Below are 23,889 nucleotides of genomic sequence, written 5' to 3'. Positions count from 1 at the left end.
AAGAGTTGAAGCCGATCATTAAGGAACTGATGTCGGTTGTCTGAAACCATCCTGCGCTGTGTCCGGCTCTAACCGGACTGGTTTGTCGTTACGCCCATCTGATGCCGAAGGGACCAAAAGCGGTCTGCCGAAAGACACTTGGTCATTCCATCTGCGACATTGTCAGTTGTGGATATTTTCTCTAGACCGATTTTCCCTGAAATGACGCAGTCCCGAACGAAGTGATATCGAACGTCGATATGTTTGGAGGCGTTGTGGTGAACCGGATTTTTCGACAAGGCAACAGCACCTTGACTGTCGCTATAGACAACTGGGGCCGAGTCATGGTCGACTTGTCGAAACGTGTGCGCCAGCCGGCCGAGCCACAAAGCTTCTTTTGCAGCGTCGGACGCAACTACATATTCTGCTTTGGTCGTTGAGGTCGTTGTGCACTCCTGAAGTTTCGACTTCCACAAAATTGCTCCATTGCCGAATTTGAAGCAGTATCCAGTTGTTGATTTCCGACTGTCTATACAGCCGGCGAAGTCCGAGTCGGTGTAACCGACAACGCCCGAGGTCGAGTTCGGACCGAAAAGAATGCCATGGTCTTTTGTGCCAGCCAGATATTTGAACACATGCTTGACTGCGTTCCAATGCGATCGGCCAGGATTGTGCATAAATCTGCTAACGACTCCTACGGCATGAGAGATATCAGGCCGTGTCGCGACCATCAGGTACATAAGGGAGCCAACTGCCGGTGCATACAGTACCGACTTCATATCTTCCCCCTCCGGACCGGATGTCGGGCAGTCTCGCTGAGAGAGCCGAAGATTCATGGGGAGCGGGGTTGAAGCAGATTTGGCTGATTGCATGTTGAAGCGTTCCAAGACACGTCCGATATAGTCGGTCTGAGACAAAAAAAGATGTCGTTTATCGCGATGCCGACTAATCTTCATGCCAAGTATGTGTCGTGCCGGACCGAGGTCCTTCATGGCAAACTTCAACCGCAATTGCCGAATGAGATCGGCAAGTTCGCCCGCGTGGCGTCCAGAAATTAGCATGTCGTCCACGTAGATGATGAGGAAGATGGGTGATCCATCTTGAGCTGTGTTGGTAAAAAGACAATGGTCCTCATCGCTTTTGGAGAAGCCGATCGATTGGATGAAGTCGTCGAACTTCTTGTACCATTGTCGCGGTGCCTGTTTGAGGCCGTATAGACTCTTCCTGAGTCGGCAGACTAGATGTTCTTGGCCAGTTGCCACGAAGCCTTTTGGCTGCTCCATATAAATTTCCTCTTCAAGATCACCATGGAGGAAGGCTGTTTTGACATCTAGCTGAATCAGCTCCAAGTTGTCGGCTGCCACTACGCCGAGTAGAAAACGAAGGGTTGTCATTTTCACCACTGGTGAAAAAATCTCGTCGAAGTCGACGCCATATTCTTGTCGGAAGCCCTTCGCAACTAATCTGGCCTTGTACTTTGGGGTGGTCGAATCAGACGTCTCTTTTAGTCGATAAACCCACTTGCAAGGAAGAGCACGTCGATTCTTAGGTAATTCGACCAGATCCCAAGTCTTGTTTGCCCGAATGGAGTGCATTTCCGACTCCATCGCCAGATGCCAGGTGGCTGAATCGACAGATGTCGATGCTTCTTCGTAAGACGTCGGTTCGCCGGCGTCGGTGAAGAAAATTCCAGGAGAATACCTCTCCGGAGGTTGCGACAGTCTCTCGGATCGTCGAGGTATGATTGGACTGGTCGTATCGGGTATCGAGGTCGGATGATCCGAAAGCGGATTATTCTGCTGTGCCGAGTCAGAGTTGTCCGAGTCGGTAGTGGAAGGTTCAGCTACCCGTGAAGCTGACCGTGTGTGAAGAGCGGGGCCTTCTTGAAGGGTCGGCACATCGGAAAATGTTACCCTTCGGACTTCGATCGGTGTTTTGACTGATGGATTCATAGCCGACTCGTTGAACACAACGTCCGAACTTCGAACGATTTGTCTGCGTTCGGGGTCCCAGAGTCGGTATCCCATTTCGCCGTCTAATCCATATCCAAGGAAAATGCATTTCCTGGACCGAGGTGCAAGTTTTCGGCGATCATCTTTCGGAATAAGGGCGTACGCCTCGCATCCGAAGATCCTCAGCTTGTCGTAATTCGGCTTACTGTCGATCCATAGTTCCTGAGGAATTTGAAGTCCTAGAGGTCTGCTTGGTGACATATTGATTATGTGTACTGCCGTGAGTAGAGCCTCTGCCCAGAAGCCATCCGACAGTCCGGAGTGTTGGAGCATGGAAACTATCCGTTCTTGGATTGTCCGATTCATGCGTTCTGCAATCCCATTTTGCTCCGGACTGTGTGGTGCCGTAAATTCACGTCGGATGCCGCGTTGTCGGCAGAATTTGACGAATTCTTCTGATTTGAACTCTCCCCCATTGTCGGTCCGAAAGCATTTCAGTTTTCGGTCAATTTGATTTTCTACCATAGCGAGCCAATCGGAGAAGATCGAGAAGACACGATCTTTGGTGCGAATTGGATAAGCCCACACCTTTCGAGTCGAATCGTCAATAAAACTGACGAAGTAAGAGGCACCGCCGAGAGACTGATGCGGCATTGGGCCACAGACGTCCGAGTGGACTAAATCGAGAGGTCTCGTTTCTCTTGGTGCTGATGTCGGGTGTGATGCGGCTGCTTGTTTGCCATACTGGCAATGTTCGCAGAATTGATGGTCCGAGAAGGAGAGTTTAGGGATGTATCCGGCTCTAGATAGGTGCGTAATGCCGGCCTTGCTGAGGTGTCCTAATCTTCTGTGCCATAGTGATGACACAGGAATGTCCACCAAAAACAGGTTACCCTCTCTGAGCGTAACATGTAACGGATACAGTGAGTGTATCTTGGGTCCTCTAGCAAGCAGGAGGTTCCCCCTGTGGAGTGTCCACCCTCCCGAAGAAAAATCGGCACGAATGCCGTCTTCATCTAGTTGTCCGACTGAGATCAATGGCCTTGAGAGTTCGGGTACATGTCGGACATTGTGAAGTACAAGTGTAGAGCCACCTGCAAGGTTGAGCTCTACTGTGCCGATTCCAATGATGTCACAGTGTTGCGAGTTGCCGACTCGAACTGAGTCGGAGTGACGGATCGTATATTGCCGAAATTGGGATCGATGAGGAGTCACGTGAAATGACGCGCCCGAATCTAAGAGCCATGTGCTCGATTCTTCAGTCGTGAGCAGAACTTCTGATCCGACTGGATTTTCGATTAATAGTATATTCGGGTCGTTTGGTAGCACATCAGCTGAGAAGCTGACGTAGTTGATCTCCTCATGCCGGCCACTCTTCTTGTCTGATTTCTGAGACTTGTCATTCTTGTTCTTGAGTGCGCGGCAGTCGGCTTTGATGTGTCCGGGTTTCTTGCAATAGTTGCAGATTCGATTATCCCGTGACTGGCTCCGTCTTTGCTGATTGTTCGGCTGCCGTGAGGAATCTCTTCCTCGTATGTTCGATCGTTCTGTCGAACCTTGTACTACATAAGCGTCGTCTGTTGAGTCTTTGGCGAAAGACTTTCTCCGAGCTGCTTCGGTCAGGATTGCGCTCGTGACTGCGGAGTATTTAACAGCCGTGGTTGACGCGTTGCACACGGTTGTGACGAAAGTTTCCCATGATGAGGGAAGGCTGCTCATGAGTATCATTGCTCTGAGTTCATCCTCGATTGCCGTCCCCTGAGATGAGATTTGAGAGCATATGCTTTCGTACTCATTGAGATGTGTTTGAACCGAATCTGATTCTTTCATCCGCAAGTTGTAGAGGCGCCGGATCAGAAACATCTTTGTTGCAGCGACCTTCTTTTCGTAGGTGTCCGACAGTGTTTTCCACAGTTCGAATGCTGTCGTACACGATTGCACCGTAAAGTATACCGATTCCGATAGGTGCATCCGAATCGTGGCGCGGACGATTCTGTCCAGCTTCTGCCACTCAATTGGTTTGTATCCTTCTGGAGGTTCTTCATTTTCGATGGGATCGATTTGCCCCTTGACTATGAGATAGTCCTGCATTTGCTCCTTCCAGAAGTTGAAGTTCGATCCATCGAACTTTCGTAGACTCATTTATGACGAGCCGGATGTTGATGTCATGACTCTGCCCTAAGTCGGCTACGAACTTTGGTGAAGTGCAGCGGTTTGGCCCACTCAGTGTCGTTCTAGCCGAAGTTGGACACAAGTGATGTCGATTACGGAGAATCGGGGATTTGGTTCGGATTGACTACCGACAACTGTCTTAGTCGAGTTGAACCTAGATTTAACGACTCGACAGTACTTCAAGCCGATTCGGTTTCGGTTGACTGCAATGGTGAGAGCAATGGAACCGACTGGTCCTTCCGATTATTGTCCAATCGAATGAAACACGAACTGGGGTTGTCCTTGAAGTCGTCGTTGTGCAGGAAGCCCACCTCAAGCAGTTACGATCAAGGAAGTAGAGTACAGCCGACTGGTTTACTCCGAGTGATGATCTAACGCAGCGAGATTCAAGCTTGTGTTTGCCTACTTTCTTCTCTTTTTCTTCGAATGACGCAGGAAACCGAATGTTGTGCAGGCTGAGACGACGGCCGACAGCGGGTTGAGGGACCGAGTACTGTGCAGGCTCTGATACCAGATGTTGTAGACAAGGCCGTCAATGCGGAAGATCAAGTAGCATTCGATTGGGGTTGAGTACCTGCGTATGACAGTTTCTGAGATCGTGCACAGAGAGAGAGAGAGAGAGAGAGAGAGAGAGAGAGAGAGAGAGAGAGAGAGAGGCACAAAAGAGTCTTTCTATTCAATAGAAACAATAATACAACCAACCTTACAAAAAGGTTACTAGGTCACTTTATATAGTGACAAACTTAGGGCAACTACCATTTATGCTAATTACACAAATGACCCAAACTTGAGCTATACAAAGGGATAGTGTGAATACGTCCATTATACACTTGTATTCGACATTCAGTTGTGAGGCCCATGTATATTTTGCATTCGGCATACTTGAAGAAGAAAGTCGTTGGTGCTCTCTAACAAGTTGCCGGCGTGCTTCAGCCGAATGTGATCCTCCAATTACAAAGTAATTGTATTGATCATGCTTTCTCACGTCAATGTCCTCAGTTGTGGAACATTCTTCGGGATCTACCATCACAATGAAAGGCACAACTATAGCATGCGGATTTATTTTCATTTTTTTCTTAAGATTCTACACATGCATTCGGTTTTGGCTCTTTGATCTCAAGTGGTCTTCGTCCTGTTTTTACATCTACTGGGGGTCGATGGATGCGTGTTATAGGCAAATTAAACACTAGCCCTTTTCTCACTAGTTTGCGCTACATTAACTCTCTATGTCTTATTCTGCGCTACATTAATATGCCGAAGATTGGCATTGAACCAAAATGGTTTATCAATAGTCAAATACATGTTTATATAGCATGGTTTGGATACATGCATGCTCGCCACCTCAAAGGCAGGCATGATTGCCACTTGGCATTCATGCGAGAATGCCCCATGGCAATCATGCGTTAGCCTATGCAAGGTGGCGACATTTCAATAATATTATTATATGTATTTCCTATCGATATGATAGAATTTATTATTTAATATATACAATATGATGTATCCTAATGGTTGGGGTTGTATGCCTTCTTTGAGGGGGTCATGGGTTCGAATCACCATAAAGGTTATTGGGTTTTATATACACATGACACCATCCCCTCCTTTGACGACGAGTTCCACGAGTCGTAATGCATGAATTCGAACTTGGCGTATCTGGATATTGGCGATGAAATTCAGCCACCAAGTTAGAGGCATTATCAAGGTTCTTAGTTGGCTCCCAAGTACAATAATTTGGTGTATATCTTAACCAATTCACGAGATAATAAAGCATTTTACATATTATCTTGGAGTCCAAAATAGTTTTGACTTCAAATTCTGGGCCATCAAGAAGTTGAACTGGAGGTGGGGGTAGAACAACCCAATTTGGAATAGTACCAATGTAGGGTTCCAACAATGAGACATGAAATACCGGATGTAGATACATCTATGGAGGTAGATCAAGGCGGAATGCAATATCGTTAATCTGATTGGAGATAATAAATGGACCAAGTCATTGATAATCCAACATGTCACAAGGTCTAGTAGTCTTCACATTACGTTGTCGTGCCTTTCGGTGCCAGATCATTGCGTGAGTCGGGTGGGAACCGCTGGGGTTTAGGACTAGGACGAGGAAGAATTTGAGACTAATTAGAACATAGATAGGTTGTAGGAAAGAGATAAAGAAACCTCGTGAATCTCACAAGTGTATTGTATTAGATTAATCAATATTAAGATAATAATATGAATTTAGATAGAAAGAGAAGGATATAGGAACCTCGTGAATCCCACAAGTATAGATTATTAGATTTATTAATATTTAGAATCATAATTACAATTTATCATAGATTGGAAGCGAGAGATATAAAAACCTTCGTGAATCCCACAAATATAGTTTATTGATTGGTGTTTTTTAGAAATATATCCAATTTCCAAATATTTCACACCCTTATTACATTGTGCTCCCCATCCTTATATAGTGATGAGAGAGTCTTGGCAATCTATGCTTTTTCTCTAATTATGCCCTCCATGCTTTTTCTATCAATAGACTATATGCTTTCTCTAACATGCTTTTTGTAAAGTCATGCATTTTTTATCGACTATAGTGTTCATGCATGCTAGATGTGCATGTGTAGCTTTTGCTTTTATCATGCGTTTTCCTAAAGTTTATCCTAGCGTGAACTTACCTTTTGTGGGACATCTACTTTTTTGACACCAATGATATGTTAGTGTAATGGTAAGGCTTCACATTATTAACATGGAGGTATATTTTGATATATATATGTAATATATATTTTGATATTTCTTTCTTTTTCTTTATATTTATTCAATCGATTATTTTATACGTTTTTCACGTAGTGTACGAAATACACTACGACAACGTCGTAGTAACCATACACGATCTGCAATTCGAAACTTCGCTTCCTTTGGTGAAGAGTCAAGACAGTGACGATCTGCGGCTTTTTTGTGTGTGGCTTGAGTAGTTTGCAAATGTTGAGAAAGTGCAACATGCATGTCTTGGAGTTGACACAAACGATCTTCAATAGCAGGATTTTTCGAGATTTTTGGATGTGCCATCATTGTCCAACGAGGATGATATCCTATGTTTGGAAAAAATGGAGTATACCTTGTTGAGGAATGAACTGAATTATTGTGTGCAAACTCTACAAAATGCAAAAATACACCCAATCATCCTATTGGTAATTGATGAAACACCGAAGATATTGCTCTAGTGTTTGATTCGTCCGCTCAGTTTGACCGTCACTTTGTGGATGATAGGTTGACGAAAGTTTACAGCAGATTTTGAGCATCTCAAGCAACTGTTTCTAGAATTTTGAAATGAATTGTGGGCCACGATCACTAATGATTTCATTTGGAAGACCGTGAAGCCAAATACTTATTTCATAACGATGTCTACAATTTCTTTACTGTTGATGGTTTTCGTGCATGGAAGAAAATGCGCCATCTTTGTGAATTGATCTACTATAGTGAGAATAACAGCAAAACTCTTCGAAATCAGAAGATTTGTAATAAAATCCATCGAGATGGATTTCCACGGACCAATAGGAACTGGCAATGGTTGTAATAACCCATATGGTCGATGTCGTGGAATCTTTGACCAACAACACACATCACAACTACAAACATAATCTTCAACAAACTCTCGAAGGTGAGGCCACCAATTGTTTCGAGAAACTAGCTCCAAAGTTTTATGGATTCCAAAGTGCCCGGCCATTGGGTTGTCGTGACAATATTGCATTACTTGAAGCCGAGATGAACCATTTGGGACATACAAAAGAGTGTTGCGAAAAAGTAAACCATTATCCCATTTAAACTAGTTATAATCCTTACGGGGATTCTTGGAGCTTGAAGAATAAGTGCAATCTGAAATTATATATTCACTTGGCACCTCAAGTTCTTCCATTCGCCTCCAAAGATGCTCACGAGGTACCATATCAAAAGCTTTCTTGAAGTCTACAAAGCAACAATATACAAAAGATGGAGAGAGAGAGAGAGAGAGAGAGAGAGAGAGAGAAGACAGAGACAGAGACAGAGAGATTGATTAGGGAGGAGAGAGGAAAACAGAGAGGCGCAACGAGGGGAGAATCAGAAAATCAGAGAAGAAGGAAGACAAAAAACAGGGAGAGAGAGAGAGAGAGAGAGAGAGGAGGAGTAGGATAAACGAGAAAATCAGAGAAACAAAATAGGACAAAATCAGAAAATCACAAGGAAAAGGACGAGGAGAAGAAGAAGAAGGATGAGGAGACGCGAGAGGAATAATTATTCGTGGCTACATCGACATAATTGGGCAATTGCTATAACAACATTCTTCTTCGACTGCAAGCTCGAATGTCATCGTCTCTATTTCAGGTTAATCATCCTCCTATTAATTTCCTTTTCTTATTATTGGGGCATTGTATATATGGACACAATGGATGAAGGAATAATTGAGAGACAAATAGAAAGTAAGAGAGGAGAAGGAGAAGGAGAAATAATTTTGAAGAAACAAAAGATTGGCATTAATAATATGCATGAGGCAGATATAGAGATGATGCCAAGACCATCATATGCACATGTTATGGGAGAAGGTGAGGAGGAGAGGAATGCGCAATATTGGGATGTAATGCATGTAGTTGCTAATGAAGCACTACATGACATTTTATCGGATACTACAGATATGGTGGTCATTGTAGAAGAGGATGACATTGTCGAGGTGGATATGCCACGTAGAGAAATCTTAAAGGCATTTTCCATGTTTCATGAGAGAGGCATTATTTGTTTCTTTACATGGAAAAATCCTTTAGTAAATTGGGTGGCGCAATGGCTAAATGCAATGATTAGTAGAAATAGTGTGGAAGATGTATATAAAGGTCCATGCGGGTTTTTTGAGGTCATTTTCCGAACCGAAGAACAATGAGATAGATTGTTATTGCGTTTGCTGGTCTTTTACAATAACAATTTAGTCTATATTGTCCCTTGGAAACCATTACCCGAGTTTCAAGAAATTTTGAAACAAGAGTGTCCAATATGGGTGGAGGTAGAGTGTAAATTTTTGTTTTTATGGCCTATAATTCAAGGTGTCATGGAACAATTGGGAAAGGTGATAGTAGCCCCAAATGCCAAAGCATATAATAGATATAGGTTATGTATGCTATGGAATACAACAAAAAAGAGACCTTTGTGGCTAAACATAAAGACTAAGGAGATGAGGCCATTCCATTGCCAATTGCATTGGGGATAATTTGCCGGTCATTGCTTTCGATGTGGTCGTTTAGGCCATTTCATGGCGGAATGTCATCAAACATCGGAAATGGAGGTGACTAATAATTCCCATGGGAATGAGTTAATGCTAGACTCTATACTAAATGATAATGAGGTGTTGAAAAGTAAGGAGGCAAATGTGGAAAAAGGTAAGAATGTTGTTATTTTGGAACATAATGACAAAGATAATCAAGAAAGAAGAAAAGATTTAATGGATGAGGGTGGATCTTGGATTAACGTGGCCTCTAAGATAAATAATCCAAGGTACCAAAAAGACAAAGTTTATGCACATAATGGACAAGAGAGGGGTTGTTCCTCTAGGGATCCTATGGGGTTATCACATACACATAATTATGATCAATTGAAAGGAAGGTCAAAACCGTGGCAAGGGTCACAATATAAACAATTCAATCAAGGGACAAAACCTTTCAACCTTAGGTTTGATAAGAACGGGAAAATTACAGTTAGAAAAACAAAATTGGAAAAGAGATAACTCATGGGGTATAATGGGATCCACCAATAATCATCGACCATCTGTGCAAAATGCATTTGCAGTCTTAAGTGATTATTTCAGTGATATACCAAAGATATTAGCACAACGGGAACAAGAACAAGCAAAGAAGTAATATAAATAGTGAGTGATGAAGGTAGTCACGTGGAATGTAAGGGGAATTTGTTCTCCATCCAAGCAATATGGTATGTGGAAAACTATTTTTAATAGTGAATGGGATATATTATGTGTAGTACAACATAAGGAGCATGCTAAATCTAGGTCTTGTTTTCATCGTAAGCAATATCACATGTTTTATGATGGAGCCAATGGGGGCCCTTATTTAGGTGTGATGCTTATTATAAGGGATAGCTTGAAACCGGTAGTGGTTCAAAGAGATGTACATGGTCGGTTTTTGGTGGTTGAAGTTAATTATGAAGGAAAACATATTTGGGTGGTTGGTATTTATGGATCGAATGTTGCAAGACATCGTATGGAACTTTGGAGATGCTTAAATCAAGTTTTGCTTCATGGGAGATCCAGTTTTTTGTTAGGGGATTTTAATATGTGTTCTGAGGTGGGCCAATCTACTTCGATGCATGGCTTGATGGATGCTCCCGAACGAGAGGTATGGGATTTGTTTATGATGGATGTCGTAAGGTATGATGCATGGACTTGGATCAATGGAAATCATGTTGGTTATACCTTTCAATCAGCACAATATAGATCAACTTGGAGTAGACTGGATCGCATTTATATTATGCACGATGATACATTCTTGCCAGAGTTTTTGACTATGGAAGTGTATAGGGGGATTGGATCATCAGATCATTTCCCAGTTGTTTTGGAATGCACACATCAAACTATGGATGGTTTTAGAGCTTTATTGGGGAGACAACCATTGAGATTTAATTCATCCTTTCTTGGACATGATAAATTTAAGCATGCTATGGGATAATTGGTGGGGGAGTTTACAAGACAAGTCAATATCCACGGTGTTTCGTCATGGGATATTTGTCTTTCCAATATTCAATGGTTTACATGATATTATGGAATTTATCAAGCATCTATCCATAAACAAAAGATGAGTTGGTTACAACACTTTCTAGATAGATGTAATGCATTGTTGGTAAAGATTCCATTGGATGGTGTGTTGTTGGATATTCAAGAGACGTTGTCACAAGCCTTACAAGTATTAGAGGTTCGCAATTAACAACAATCACGGGTGATGGCTATGAAAAATGAAGTACATGATCACAACTGTAATTTACATAAGTTTTACCATGGGTTGCAGGCATCTCATGCTAGAATAAATGTGGTAAATGTAGAGATTGATGGAACTTTGAATACAAACCCGCAAGTGATTATTGATAATTGTGTTAAACATTTCATGAATCTTTTTGGGCAAGATCGTATTATGAATGATGACATAACACAAGCACAATCGATGTTATTTAACTCATTCAAGGTGAGTGGTGGGCAACATGACATGATTGCATTGGAGGAGGATATAAAGGAGGAGGAGGTGGAATATGTATTATCACATCTTGCAATTGATAAAAGCCCGGGTTGGGATGGCATTACAAATGAGTTCTTTAAATCCTTTTTACATGAACTCAAAGCCCCTCTAACAATGATATTCCAAGAAATATGGAGTTTTGGTAAAATTCCCGATTCATGGAAAGTTGGTCTGGTTAAACTTATACCAAAAGTTGCATTCCCTACGTCATTTGCTCAATGGAGACCGATATCATTAATGGGTGGGATGTATAAGATTTTTGCCAAAATAATTGCAAATAGACTTCAAAAGGTGTTGTCGTCTATGGTCCATCCAATGCAATATGGGTTTATTGAGGGAAGGGACAACTTGCATAATATTTTGAATGTGCAAATGGCAATGGATTATGCAAAGGAATCCAAACAACAAATTGTAATGATACAACTCGGCATCGAGAAGGCATATGATCATGTATGTTGGTCTTTTATTACTCAACTTATGTCTCATATGGGTTTTGGGGAAAGAATGTCTCGAATATCATTGTTGGTGGGATTAGGTGTAGTCTCACATGTTATGTTGAATGGTGGAGTTACTAAGGCAATAGCATTGAAAAGATCACTTAGACAAGGATGTCCATTGAGTCCACTATTATTTGCAATTACTACACACCCGATTTTGGTGAGGATGCATGAGTTGGCAACACGTGGGGAAGTAGTTGGATTAGCTCTACCATCAGGGAAACATTTGATCGCTCAAGCATTGGCTGATGATTCATTTTTATTTCTCAAAGCAAATAACATAGCTATTTAAAGCCATGGAGGTGTGGAATGTGTTCGCATTGGCATCAGGATTACATATAAATATGCAGAAGTTGATGCTCATTAGATGCACTGAGAGTGATTTGGTGGATCTTGGATGGGGTGGCCAAATATTAGATCCAGGGAATGTGTGTCGACACTTAGGTTACCCTATTGGTGTTGATATCTTATCATCACAAAGTTTGAATTGGATATCGGGAACCATTTTGGACAAATTTATGTATTGGAAGTCTCAAGCATGGTCGTTTAGTACTCGTCTCAAAGTGGTACAAGCTATAATGATTCCAATGATTTCTTATTTTTTGTCATTGTTAGCGTGGACAAAGAAATCACTTGATCATTTAGCTCGTTCACTTAAATATACACTATGGAAGAAAGACACAAACCTTGGTATGAGTTGGGTATCATGGAACAATATTTGTACCCCAAAACGGTTAGGGGGTGCTGCTTTACTCAATTTAGAAGATCATATGGTGGCTCGAAGATTCAATCTTTTGAAAGGTATGTGCATAGGTACCCAACCTTGGGCAGACATAATTACTTATTTTGTGGAAAAGGTTGGTATTTACCATGGGAAAACGAGAATTACAGCTTCGTGGTGGCATATTGTTAATAGTACCCGGCAATTTAAATGTTCAGAATCTAGTATGGTTCAACAATTGGTGCTTTCGTGGCAGCGGTGTTTGAAGTTGTTTAATTGGAGGCCTCCTGAGTGCAGAAAAGATATAAATTCATTGGTAGCAGAGGTGTTGGCAACTTCAAGGATGTTACACTAGGAGGGAAAAGAAAGTCTAAATTCACAATTCAATCGAATGGCAAGGCTAGATTTGATAACTGTAGAAGATGGTGTTTTAGAGTCACGTAGGAAAATGATGGCCTTGCGGACAATAAGAAATAAGTTTCATATACCACACATTTCATTGTGTGTACTTGTCAATTAGATTTTTTTACGCCTCTTTTCCCAACAAAAGAAACAAAAACAAAAACAAAAACAAATTATCAAAATGGGCCACTTTTTTCTTGAGAAGGTTGGGGTTTTTTAAATGGATACTATGTCAAAGTCAACCTTTGGTTTGAGAAGTACCTATATGAGGCAAAGTCAACCTTTTCCATATACATACATACATATATATATATGTGTGTGTGTGTGGCTGTGGGGAGGGGGCTGCTGCCATATCCAACAAAAAGCAGTAATAGTGGTAGTAGCAGAAGCATTAAAATGTCAATCGAGCGCTTTGTAGGAGTGACAGTGGTGATGGTGATGGTGGTGGTGGTGGTGATCTTATCATCTTCAGGTCAAATTTCCGAGTCCATATCATCAGAACCGAAGTATGGAAGAATACTGAAGGATGCATCAATGGCAAAGGAGTATCTCCTAAGAGTGGACGCAGGCACTGTAATGGCGGCATTAACGATGAGGATTAGTGACCATCATATGAAGGAAGGGGTGAGTTCATCCATTTAGCTGAAAACTAAGAATCCTTCATAACATATATATAGATATATTATACACACAAATTTATATAGATTATACTTCGAACTTATCTAAATGAAGCGTTAATTGTTACTTTTCTCTGTCCATCAGACACGCGTAAGGCGTTTGTTAGTTTCACCGTCACCATCACCGTCACCGTCACCGTCACCGTCACCGTCTCTGTCTCTGTCTCTGTCTCCGTCATCAGGCGTTGATGACGACACGGTTGCTCACACAGATTATGTTTGTGCGGTGAGTTGCAGATAACAAATATAATCGATCGAAACGGATCTTTTCAGGATGCCTATTGATTTATGAATGATCAAGAAACCCTTCTTCTTGTAAATTAAATTGCTAATATGTATAATAGCTTTAATTTTTTTTTATGTCCCGCCCACCAAACTTGGAAACTTATTTTCCCGGGTCCTCAAATTTGTTTGTCTTCTTGTGTGTGTGTTCTTCTTCTCGTTATTAGTTTTAACGTTTGAATGTGTAAAAACACAACCAATAAGTACATATATAGTCTTACAATCTAATTAACTATGTTGTGCAATTTAGATGACATATTGATGCAAGGTACTTGATATAGTGAGTGACTGAGTGTGTGTGTGTGTGTGTGTGTGTGTGCATGTGCACCCCAGTGTATCCAACAAGATACACAATGGAACAGCTCAAACTAGAAGTTAGGCTTTGGAATGGGTTCAACATCCTCCCTCCCTTGTCTGTATGTTAAGAAGTCTCAACCTCCATGCATTCAACAATTTTGAGATATATCGTAACGTAGTCATCGTACACTTGAGGACAAGTGTTGTATAGAAATTACACCAGTATATAAAACCTATAGTTGTATCAGTATGTAAATGAGTTTGTCACTGTTTCTATTAAGTCAACCAACCTTATAACAAGAACATTCAAGCAAGGAAAGGCAGGCAAGGAATGGCATGAAAAGTCAATTGCTTGACAATTAAGTAACAACAATGTTAAAATATGCATATACGTAATGTATATGTTACGCTAATAATAGGGTAGGGTAGGTAGGGTTACAATATAGGCATGGCCGGCAAAAAAAGTCAAACGAATAAAATTTGATACCCTCTTCAAGCTAAGAAGTCAAATGTCTATATTGCTAGTGGGAAATATTGATGTGAGGTAAACACTTTCACCTTGACATTGTTTGACATACGACTTAAAGAGATAGATCAAGAGATAAAGGGATCGAGCCCAAATATGACACAATTTTAGGTTAAATTACACCAATAGCTCAAAGTGACCCAAATTTAAGCCAACAAAAGAAGTTATCATCTTCCTTCAACTAATGAAGGAGGCGGTCAAACAACCAAAACAATCTTCCAAGCGTGTTTGGAAACCCGTGTTGAATATTATCTTTAAGTTTATAGAAGTTCTTGTTTATGGAAAGTTCACACCAAATTAGGTGGTGCAATTTCCAATCCTCTATGCCATTGCAAATAAAGAGAATGACTAATTTTTCTTTTCGTAATTGCCAACCCAAAAGTACACACAATAAGCATAACCAAAAGGATACCCTTTCGTTAAAGTGGTAAACTTGATTTCCAATGTTGTGATGTTCTACACAAGCATGACAAATGTGTGTCAAACCACGAAGCACCTAAACTAGGGAAAACTGTTGTGATGGCAAAGTCGGCTCTCTTGGGATGTTCAATCATGTATGTACTAACTCCTTGCTTCAATGTCTTTGTAGTATGTCAGTTTAGCAATATTAATGTGAAAGGGAATGAGCATGGATTTCGGTACATATATTAATGTACATGGGTATCTTATATGTAATTTAGTTGAGGTACATTGTATCGTAGTGTAATGGAGTATGGGATGAGGTTGGATATGTATGTATCATGAGCATCTTGGGTTTATTGATATATATGTATATATATATATATATGCCTATATTATGTATTTGTATGTATATGGATCTCCATATTAATATATAGAGCTATGTGTATATGTTTCTTTGTGTATGCATGTGTAAACATAAGTTTAGTTGTGTGTGTGCGTACGTATATGAGTGTCGATGTATATTTGTGTGTGTTCATGTATTAATTGGAAGCCTAAGTCTAAGACTCTCCACTCTTGAGTGCAGGATTGAGTGCATTTCGTAGGTTGTATTAGAGTGTGCTCGAGGGTTGGGAACCAAGGGCTTTGCACGGGTCCACCATATGGTCAAGTTAGCCCATTGAGTGGACCCCTTGTTTGTGAGTCCAAAGGCTCTAATTCCAAGCTCTAGCCTTCAAGGATTGGGACTTGTGCATTCAACACACAACTCAAGTACTCAACCCTTAAGAGTTGAGTTCCCATGTTTCTTGGATTAGAGGCTCTTCATGTGTGTCCTCTTTGTTCCGCATCATAGTTGAGTCGATCGTTGGGTTCGACTATTGCACGCTCTCATGTGTTCATCACACAACTCGAATGTTGCTCCACTTTTAACTCTTCAACACAATTTACATATTCCTCAATTCTCTTGTTCTCAAAAGCGTGAATGCTAGCCACCTGGTTGATTGGCCATTAGTTTCCTTGAGACTTGATGTCACATGTTCAACTCCCACCAACCACTAAACTTTTTCTCTTGTAACTTTTTCTCACAAAGTCGGATTGAAGAGTCAAATTTTCATGAAATTTTCTCGACATTACACAATGACCAACCAAGTGTACATAATTGAGCCATGCCTCCTAATTTTACATACGCGTTGATCAACGCTAGGTGATTTAATTCTTGATATGGAATAGTTGTGGCAATCCTCACTTGTCCACAAATCCAATATGATCTAATGAAAATCTTCCCCAAATTTAAAAAAATCAAGTAAATAGATTTATAATAATTCGTAATAATCCCATAAAACTTATCATAAGATACAATTGAGGCAAAACCCTTAACTTCATTTCATGGACTAGCTAGTATATGGTTTGGAACAGTAAGATGATGAGATATCAAGAAATGAAAAGAATGTCGGGAGGAGATACTTGAGTTTTGGAATAATGAGTCAACAATCGATTGCCACATTGCCTTTTGTTATCATAGGCCTCTTATGCACCCTCTCATTGTTCTTTACACCATTTCATGAACTTGCTATTTACAGAATTTTGATATAATATATATTTGCACATCCTTGTTTAAGTTTCAAAGTCAAACGAGGAGTGTGTTGGCCTTTTCGGTTTGGAATTTTGAGCTCGGAAGGCAAAGTTATGAAATTTGATAAAATCGACATGTAGCGAATCGCCGAACCATCTTACTGGAAGATCCATCTCGTCAATGTGAAAACTTCACCTCGAGGTTCGTGAGGGATGTTTTGGATCTAGATTGTAACCACTAAGCGAGCAATTGTGCACTCCCATAAAACTTTCAGACAGCAAGAGTGGAACCCCCCACACCAATCAAAGCCAATGTTCTATTTGCGAAACAGTGCTTGAGGATAGGGCCCAAAAAAATAATAATAATAAATATCTTGAATGTCCCCCCACGAGGTCATATTCGTAAATATAAGAAAAAGGGGAGCGTCTAACTCTAGTCAAAGGCCCCCTTTGACCGTGCATTGACTCGAACGTTGAACACTTGACTCGAACGTAGTTGTTGCCACAACCACCAATTGTTGTCACCTGCTACCGATCACAGTCCGCGCGAATGTCGTGCTTAATGTTGTCGTCACACACCCGACACTCAATAATTATAAATAAATTGTTGAGAGACAAGCTCAACATCGGCCGGATCGGCTGAAGAAGCCGAGGACCGGATCGGTTGGGACCGATTGGTTAGGCCGAATGCGTAAACCGGTACGCAGACCGGTGCGTAGGTAGGGCCGGATCGGTGCATAAACCGGGAGTCTAGGAAAGATATTCCATAAGGAATATATTTGGGAGTTAGTGTAGGAGCTCTTAATGAGCATTGAAGTAGTGTCAGTACTTCGGTCAGTCCTTCCAGGACTTGTATAAAAGTGTTCATTGAACACACACATGTATAGAGTGTGGTGAATAGAGATTGTGTAATTTTTTGAATATACTTGTGTTTTCCTCTCTCACTCTCTCTGTCTCTCCCGCATAAACTGTGTAAGCTCAAGCTCTCCATTAAACCTGAGTTTTCTTCCTTCTGTTCGGTCCTCATACTTGCTTCCGCACGTTACTTTTTACATGGTATCAGAGCGCGAGGGTTGAGAACCTCTCTGCAGCCGACACAGCTTGACGAAGAAGAACAAGAAGAACGATGGATAGAGGCATGGCGAGCTCGCTTCCAACAGAGAAGCTCGACAGAACCAACTACGCGTCTTGGTCCTACAAGATGCACCAGTACCTGCTCGGGCACGACTACTGAAGTTATGTCGAAGGAGCTAAGGACGCGGCACCCGAATCGACACACAGAGACTTCCCGTCGTGGGAGCAATCGGCGAGCAGGGTATTATACTGCTTCGCGTCGTGTGTGGGCGAACAACTATTGAGCTATGTTCGGGATGCAAAGACACCGAAGGGTGCATGGGAAAATCTGAAGAAGATTTTCGCCGCGAGCACCACAACCAGGAAGCTTCAGCTCCGACAGGAGTTGAGCAACCTACGACAACGCGACTTGTCGGTGGCGGACTATACCTCGAAGATCAAGGATATCTGCGACTCCCTCGCCTCCATAGAGGTGAACATCGAAGAGAGCGAGATGGTCCAGATCTGTCTTGGAGGTTTGGCGTCGAAGTTCAGAGCGTTCCGAACGGCTGTGTGTACCCTGGAGAATACGCCGTCCTTTTTTGACTTACAGTCAATGCTCCTGGTAGAGGAGAACCACGCGGATGTGTCTACAAGCACGCACACCGACAGCAGAATGTTGTACACGGAGGGAGATAGGCCCCGTGGACGTGGAGGACAAGGCGAGTCGGCGTGCAATGGAGGCGGCCAACGAGATCAAGGAAGAAGGCACCGAAGTGATGCCGACAGCAATTCCGGACCCTCCGGAAACAGGGGGAGTCGAAGCGATGAGAACCGGTAAGGGAAGGTCATCGCAGAGTGCGGGTACTATGGCAAGAAAGACCACAGGGAAAGTGAGTGCTAGAAGAAGCGCGCTGATTCGGAGAGAACCGGTTCCGGAAACGGCTCCGGACATACCGACAAGGGAAATCGGTAGTGATCGCACTACGCCGAAGACTCCGACAGAGCCGGAGAAGGGTCTCCCTTCGTGACGAGACACGAAGCAAACTCAATGAAACGGACCACCCCGAGATCGGACGAGGTGTGGTACGTAGACTCCGGCACGTCAAACCACATGACGAGCCATAAGGAGTGGTTCTCGTACCTTGAAAAACCGATACAACCAAGAGTAGTTGCATTTGGAGACGACACTCTGCATCCGATCGCGAATGTCGGAGAAGTTCCCCTTAGCCATGTCGGGCAGAAACGGAAACTCATGAACATGCTGCACGTTCTGAAAATCACGAAGAACTTGGTCTTGGTCGGACAAATCGTCGACCAAGGGATGGAGGTTCGGTTTACACACCTCGGGTGCTTCATTGAGGAAGAAGGTCGTGTGATTGCGCAAGGGCGCAGAGACGGGAGCATGTTCATCCTCGATTCCACTGACGGCGGCACCGCAATGTTCGCAAAGGGACAAAAATCCGGGTCGGACATCGACTTGTGGCACAAGCGGATAGGCCACGTCAACTACCAGCGGCTTCAAGATCTGCAATCGAAACAGGTAGTGTTCGGATTGCCCAAATTTAGTGGCCAAAAGGCAAAAATTTGTGAAGCCTGCCAGCTCGGGAAGCAACACCGACTTCCTTTCCCCAACGAGCGAAACCGGAGCCGGAACAAGCTCGACCTTATACACTCCGATGTATGGGGGCCGGCACAAAACATTAGTCTTGGCGGGAGCCGATATTTCGTCTCCTTCATCGACGACCACACGCGGCACACGTGGATCTATCTCATTGAGAGGAAGAGCGAAGTCTTCGACTGTTTCCGGGACCTCAAAGGGTTCGTGGAAACGGAAACGGGATGAAAGATCAAGTGCCTGCAGTCGGATGGCGGGAAAGAGTACTTTTCTGGTCAATTCAACGGTTATCTACAACAAATGGGAATTCGGCGCGAATTCAGTTGTAGATACACGCCGGAGCAGAACGGCGTGGCCGAGAGGAAGAATCGGTCAGTTGTGGAAGCGGCACGAGAAATTCTGGAGGAGAAGAGCTTGCCCAAGTTCTACTGGGCCGAGGCGGTAAGGACCACGGTATACATCCAGAACCGGATCGGAGACAAAGTGTCGGCGCACGATCTATATTTCGGAACAAAGCCGAACTTGCGACACTTGAGGGTGTTCGGTAGCATTGCGTATGTGCATGTACCGAAGGAGAAAAGGAGGAAGCTGGACGCAAAGGCCGAGAAATGCATCTTGGTCGGTTACTCGGACGAGCAGAAGGGTTATAAGTGCTATAACCCTCGCACCAAACAAGCGCGTGTTAGCCGCGACGTTGTGTTTGACGAGTCCGCGTCCTGGTACCAGCCCCCGATTCCGAACCCCGACTCCAATCTGAGTTCTGACGATGATGTCAGCGAGGCCGAGATGCCTCCGGATGAGCCCGAAATCGAGACCCGCGAAGAGAGTCCGACTTCACTCCGTTTAAGTGGACCGATTGGACGACTGAGTCGGTACGATCAATCCGGTGAAGAGCCGGCGAGTAGTGGAGACTCGGCCGTGCATTCCCCGCGCAGGAAGCCGAGGAGACGGCTTACGCGCAAAGAGAAAGGGAAGAAGAAGGTGTCGGATTCCGGCACGGATAGGAACGAGTCAGACCGACGCGAGTCCGACTCCGAGGGAACCGGTGACGGGTCTTTAAAGATGAAGTCCGTGTCGACCGAGAAGCCCTCGACATCGGCTAATGTGAGATTATGCCGATCTACCCGCCAGAAGAATCTTGTTTTGCGGTTCGGATACAACGAGTACATGGCGCATCATTATGCGTACATGACCCGTGTAGCGGAAGTGCGTGAGCTGGAGAGCTACGCAGAAACGGCTAAAGACGCGAATTGGCGTGCCGCGATGGAGGAAGAGATGCACGCATTGGCGGAGAACGAGACTTGGGACCTGGTTGACGCACCAACAGGGGTAAAACCGATCGGGTGTAGGTGGGTGTACAAGGTCAAGTACAACACTGATGGCTCGGTCAACCGGTACAAGACTCGGCTAGTGGCAAAGGGCTACGCGCCGGTCGCGAAAATGACGACCGTCCATGTTTTGCCCGCAGTAGCTGTGGTGAAGGGGTGACACTTACATCAGATGGATGTAAAGAATGTGTTCCTGCAAGGTGACCTTGAGGAACAGGTGTACATGGTACAGCCCCCTGGATTTCCCTCCAGAACGAACTCCTCGGTAGTATGCCGACTGAAGAAGTCCCTTTACGGCCTGAAGCAAGCCCCGCGTGCCTGGAACGCGAAGATCACGCAACAACTGCGTCGGATGCGCTTCGTCACGTCAAAATCGGACTCTTCCCTGTTCATCCGAAAAGGTCGACTCGGATCGGTTAGTATTTTACTATGTGTTGATGACTTGGTCATCACCGGCGCCGACCTAGGTGAAATCGACCGCGTGAAGCTACAGCTTGCGGTATCGTTCAACATGAAGGATCTGGGGGACCTTCATTACTTCCTCGGGATCGAAGTGATCCGTACCCCCGAAGGCATATTGATCAGCCAACGTCATTACATGCTGAGTATGCTCTTCAAATTCGGGATGGCCGACTGTAAGTCCGTCTCGACTCCTCTGGACAGAACCGTCAAGCTTCGTCCCGATACGGGAAAGGTATGCGACCCGACGAGGTTCCAACAAATTGTCAGAAGCCTCATATACTTGACCATCACCCGACCCGACCTCAGTTATCCGGTCGGAGTGATCAGTCAGTTCATGGCGCGACCCACCGAGGAGCACCTTCAGTGTGCGCAACGCATACTTCGGTATGTCAACGGCACTAAGGACCGCGGACTGCTATATCGAACCGGTGCAGCCGTGCAGTTAGTCGGCTACACCGATGTTGATTGGGCTGGCAACGCCGCCGATCGCCGATCCACATCCGGATACGCGTTCTCCCTCGGGAGTGCCGCGATCGCGTGGAGCAGTAAGAAGCAGCCGACAGTTGCACTGTCGAGCACCGAAGCTGAGTACCAAGGAGCGGTTGTCGCGACATGCGAAGCCATATGGTTGAAGCGGCTACTTAGGGACCTGCAAGAGGAGGTGTCAGATCCGACGATGATCTAATGCGACAACCTCAGCAGCATCCAGCTCGCGAAAAACCCCATTTTCCATGCACGGACCAAGCACATTGAGGTGCACTACCATTTCGTCCGTGAGCGTGTCCTTTCCGGTGACGTCGAACTTCAGTACGTTCCGACGGATCGGCAGACTGCCGACATCTTCACCAAGCCGCTTGGTTTGGACAAGTTGCGGCAATTCTCAGGTGCGCTCGGATTGCGTGACCTCGACGTGCCAAACTTGAGCGGGAGAACAGTCCCGAACGACCAAGCAAGGCGTTCCGACGGATCAGCTGAAGAAGCCGAGGGCGGACCCGCGGAAAAGTCCGGAAGCGGACAGAAGGCGAGCAGCCGAAGGAGAGAGCCGAAGCCAACCACGCATGGGGAAGATAACGCCATCGAGGGCGAGAAGACCAAAGACAAGTTGGAGACAGCCAACTCGGACGAGAGCGAAAACTGATCGGAGGTAGCCGAGTCGGTTCGGATGTTTGATTCAGATACGCTGAATCAACCGAGGCCCAAGCGAAAGAAAAGGCAGCAAGAGAAGCGTCAACACCACAACAACAGAAGAGCTGATAAGGGCCACATGAGCAGACAAGCCGACCGGAAGGGTCGAAGCGCGCGGAGTCGAACAGGTCGAGGAGCGCGAGCGAGGCGTGAAGCCAGGAGGAACCGGAGTTGTGAGCCCGAATATCCCGAAGAGCCTCAAGTTGAGCTTGAGGGGGAGTGTTGAGAGACAAGCTCAACATCGACCGGATCAGCTGAAGAAGCCGAGGACCGGATCGGTTGGGACCGATCGGTTAGGCCGAATGCGTAAACCGGTACGCAGACCGGTGAGTAGGTAGGGTCGGATCGGTGCGTAAACCGGGAGGCCGCTAGGAAAGATATTCCGTAAGGAATATATTTGGGAGTTAGTGTAGGAGCTCTTAATGAGCATTGAAGTAGTGTCAGTACTTCGGTCAGTCCTTCTAGGACTTGTATAAAAGTGTTCATTGAACACACACATGTATAGAGTGTGGTGAATAGAGATTGTGTAATTTTTTGAATATACTTCTTGTGTTTTCCTCTCTCACTCTCTCTGTCTCTCCCGCGTAAACTGCGTAAGCTCAAGCTCTCCATTAAACCTGAGTTTTCTTCCTTCTGTTTGGTCTTCATACTTGCTTCCGCACGTTACTTTTTACATAAATAATATAACAATAGTGATAATATGTAAAAGAAAATTATTAAATAAAGAAATGAAGAAAAATAAGCAAATAAAAACGTAATGGATAAATAAAATATCGATAATAAATCAATAAAATAACTATAATAATATTATTATTGTTATTATTAAATAAAATAGTAAAATAAATAAAGAAATAAAGAATGAATGAAATGAGCAAAAATGAATATCGAATAAATAATAGATAAGTAAAATATTGCTAAATAAAATAACCATAATAGTAATTTATTAATATTAATAATAATAATAATAATGGTAATACGATAAAAGTAAATAAATCAAATAAAATAATAATAATTAAATACCTACCTCTCTCATTGATAGATACCACCTATGGACACTTAACTCAACATACATGTAAAACACTCACATGGAGTTTATATGATCCCACAAGTAAAATTCGACTTCTACAAAAAAAATCTAGGACATCGACATCCTCAAACACTGAACTTAGAAGACCCGAGTCAACCATCCTCTCTGATTCAAGTCCCCGGTGGTGTTGCTCAAATTTCACATGCACACGCACAACTTCGTGACAATGTCACGACACCAAAGCATACGAGGTCTAGCTGTCTAACTCTTTTCTAGTTTTGGGATATGCTAAAGAGCATTCCCGTGCTCTCGAATCTAAGGATATGGGAGTAATATTATCTAAATGTTATGAGCTCATAATGTATCAAACAAACACTTATGCTATTATTCATTAGTTAATACCTATGTGATTCCTCTAATGGTGGCACATGAGTAAATGGAAGTAATTTATCAAATATTCTTGACTATATGTATTCGTGATGTGGACCCAAATTAT

At 43.5% G+C, this 23,889-nt stretch overlaps 1 protein-coding gene across 1 annotated transcript; it reads left to right on the top strand.

Moving 5' to 3' along the window:
* The first annotated feature begins 13,310 nt into the window (after nucleotides 1-13,310).
* Nucleotides 13,311-14,171, top strand: LOC147861036 (uncharacterized). The gene is made up of 2 exons (XM_087323809.1): nucleotides 13,311-13,591; nucleotides 13,730-14,171. Exons 1-2 carry the CDS (start codon nucleotides 13,364-13,366, stop codon nucleotides 13,883-13,885), a joined length of 384 nt encoding a protein of 127 aa, XP_087179935.1. The 5' UTR covers nucleotides 13,311-13,363; the 3' UTR covers nucleotides 13,886-14,171.
* The last annotated feature ends 9,718 nt before the right edge of the window (nucleotides 14,172-23,889 follow it).

Source organism: Azolla caroliniana, unplaced genomic scaffold (genome assembly GCF_043228905.1).
Source record: "Azolla caroliniana isolate FFs.n. ecotype wild unplaced genomic scaffold, voAzoCaro1.0.p SCAF_8, whole genome shotgun sequence".
In the NCBI taxonomy this organism is placed as follows: Eukaryota; Viridiplantae; Streptophyta; class Polypodiopsida; order Salviniales; family Salviniaceae; genus Azolla; species Azolla caroliniana.
The sequence above is the reverse complement of the archived record's forward strand: the minus strand, read 5'-3'. Positions and strand labels throughout refer to the sequence as shown.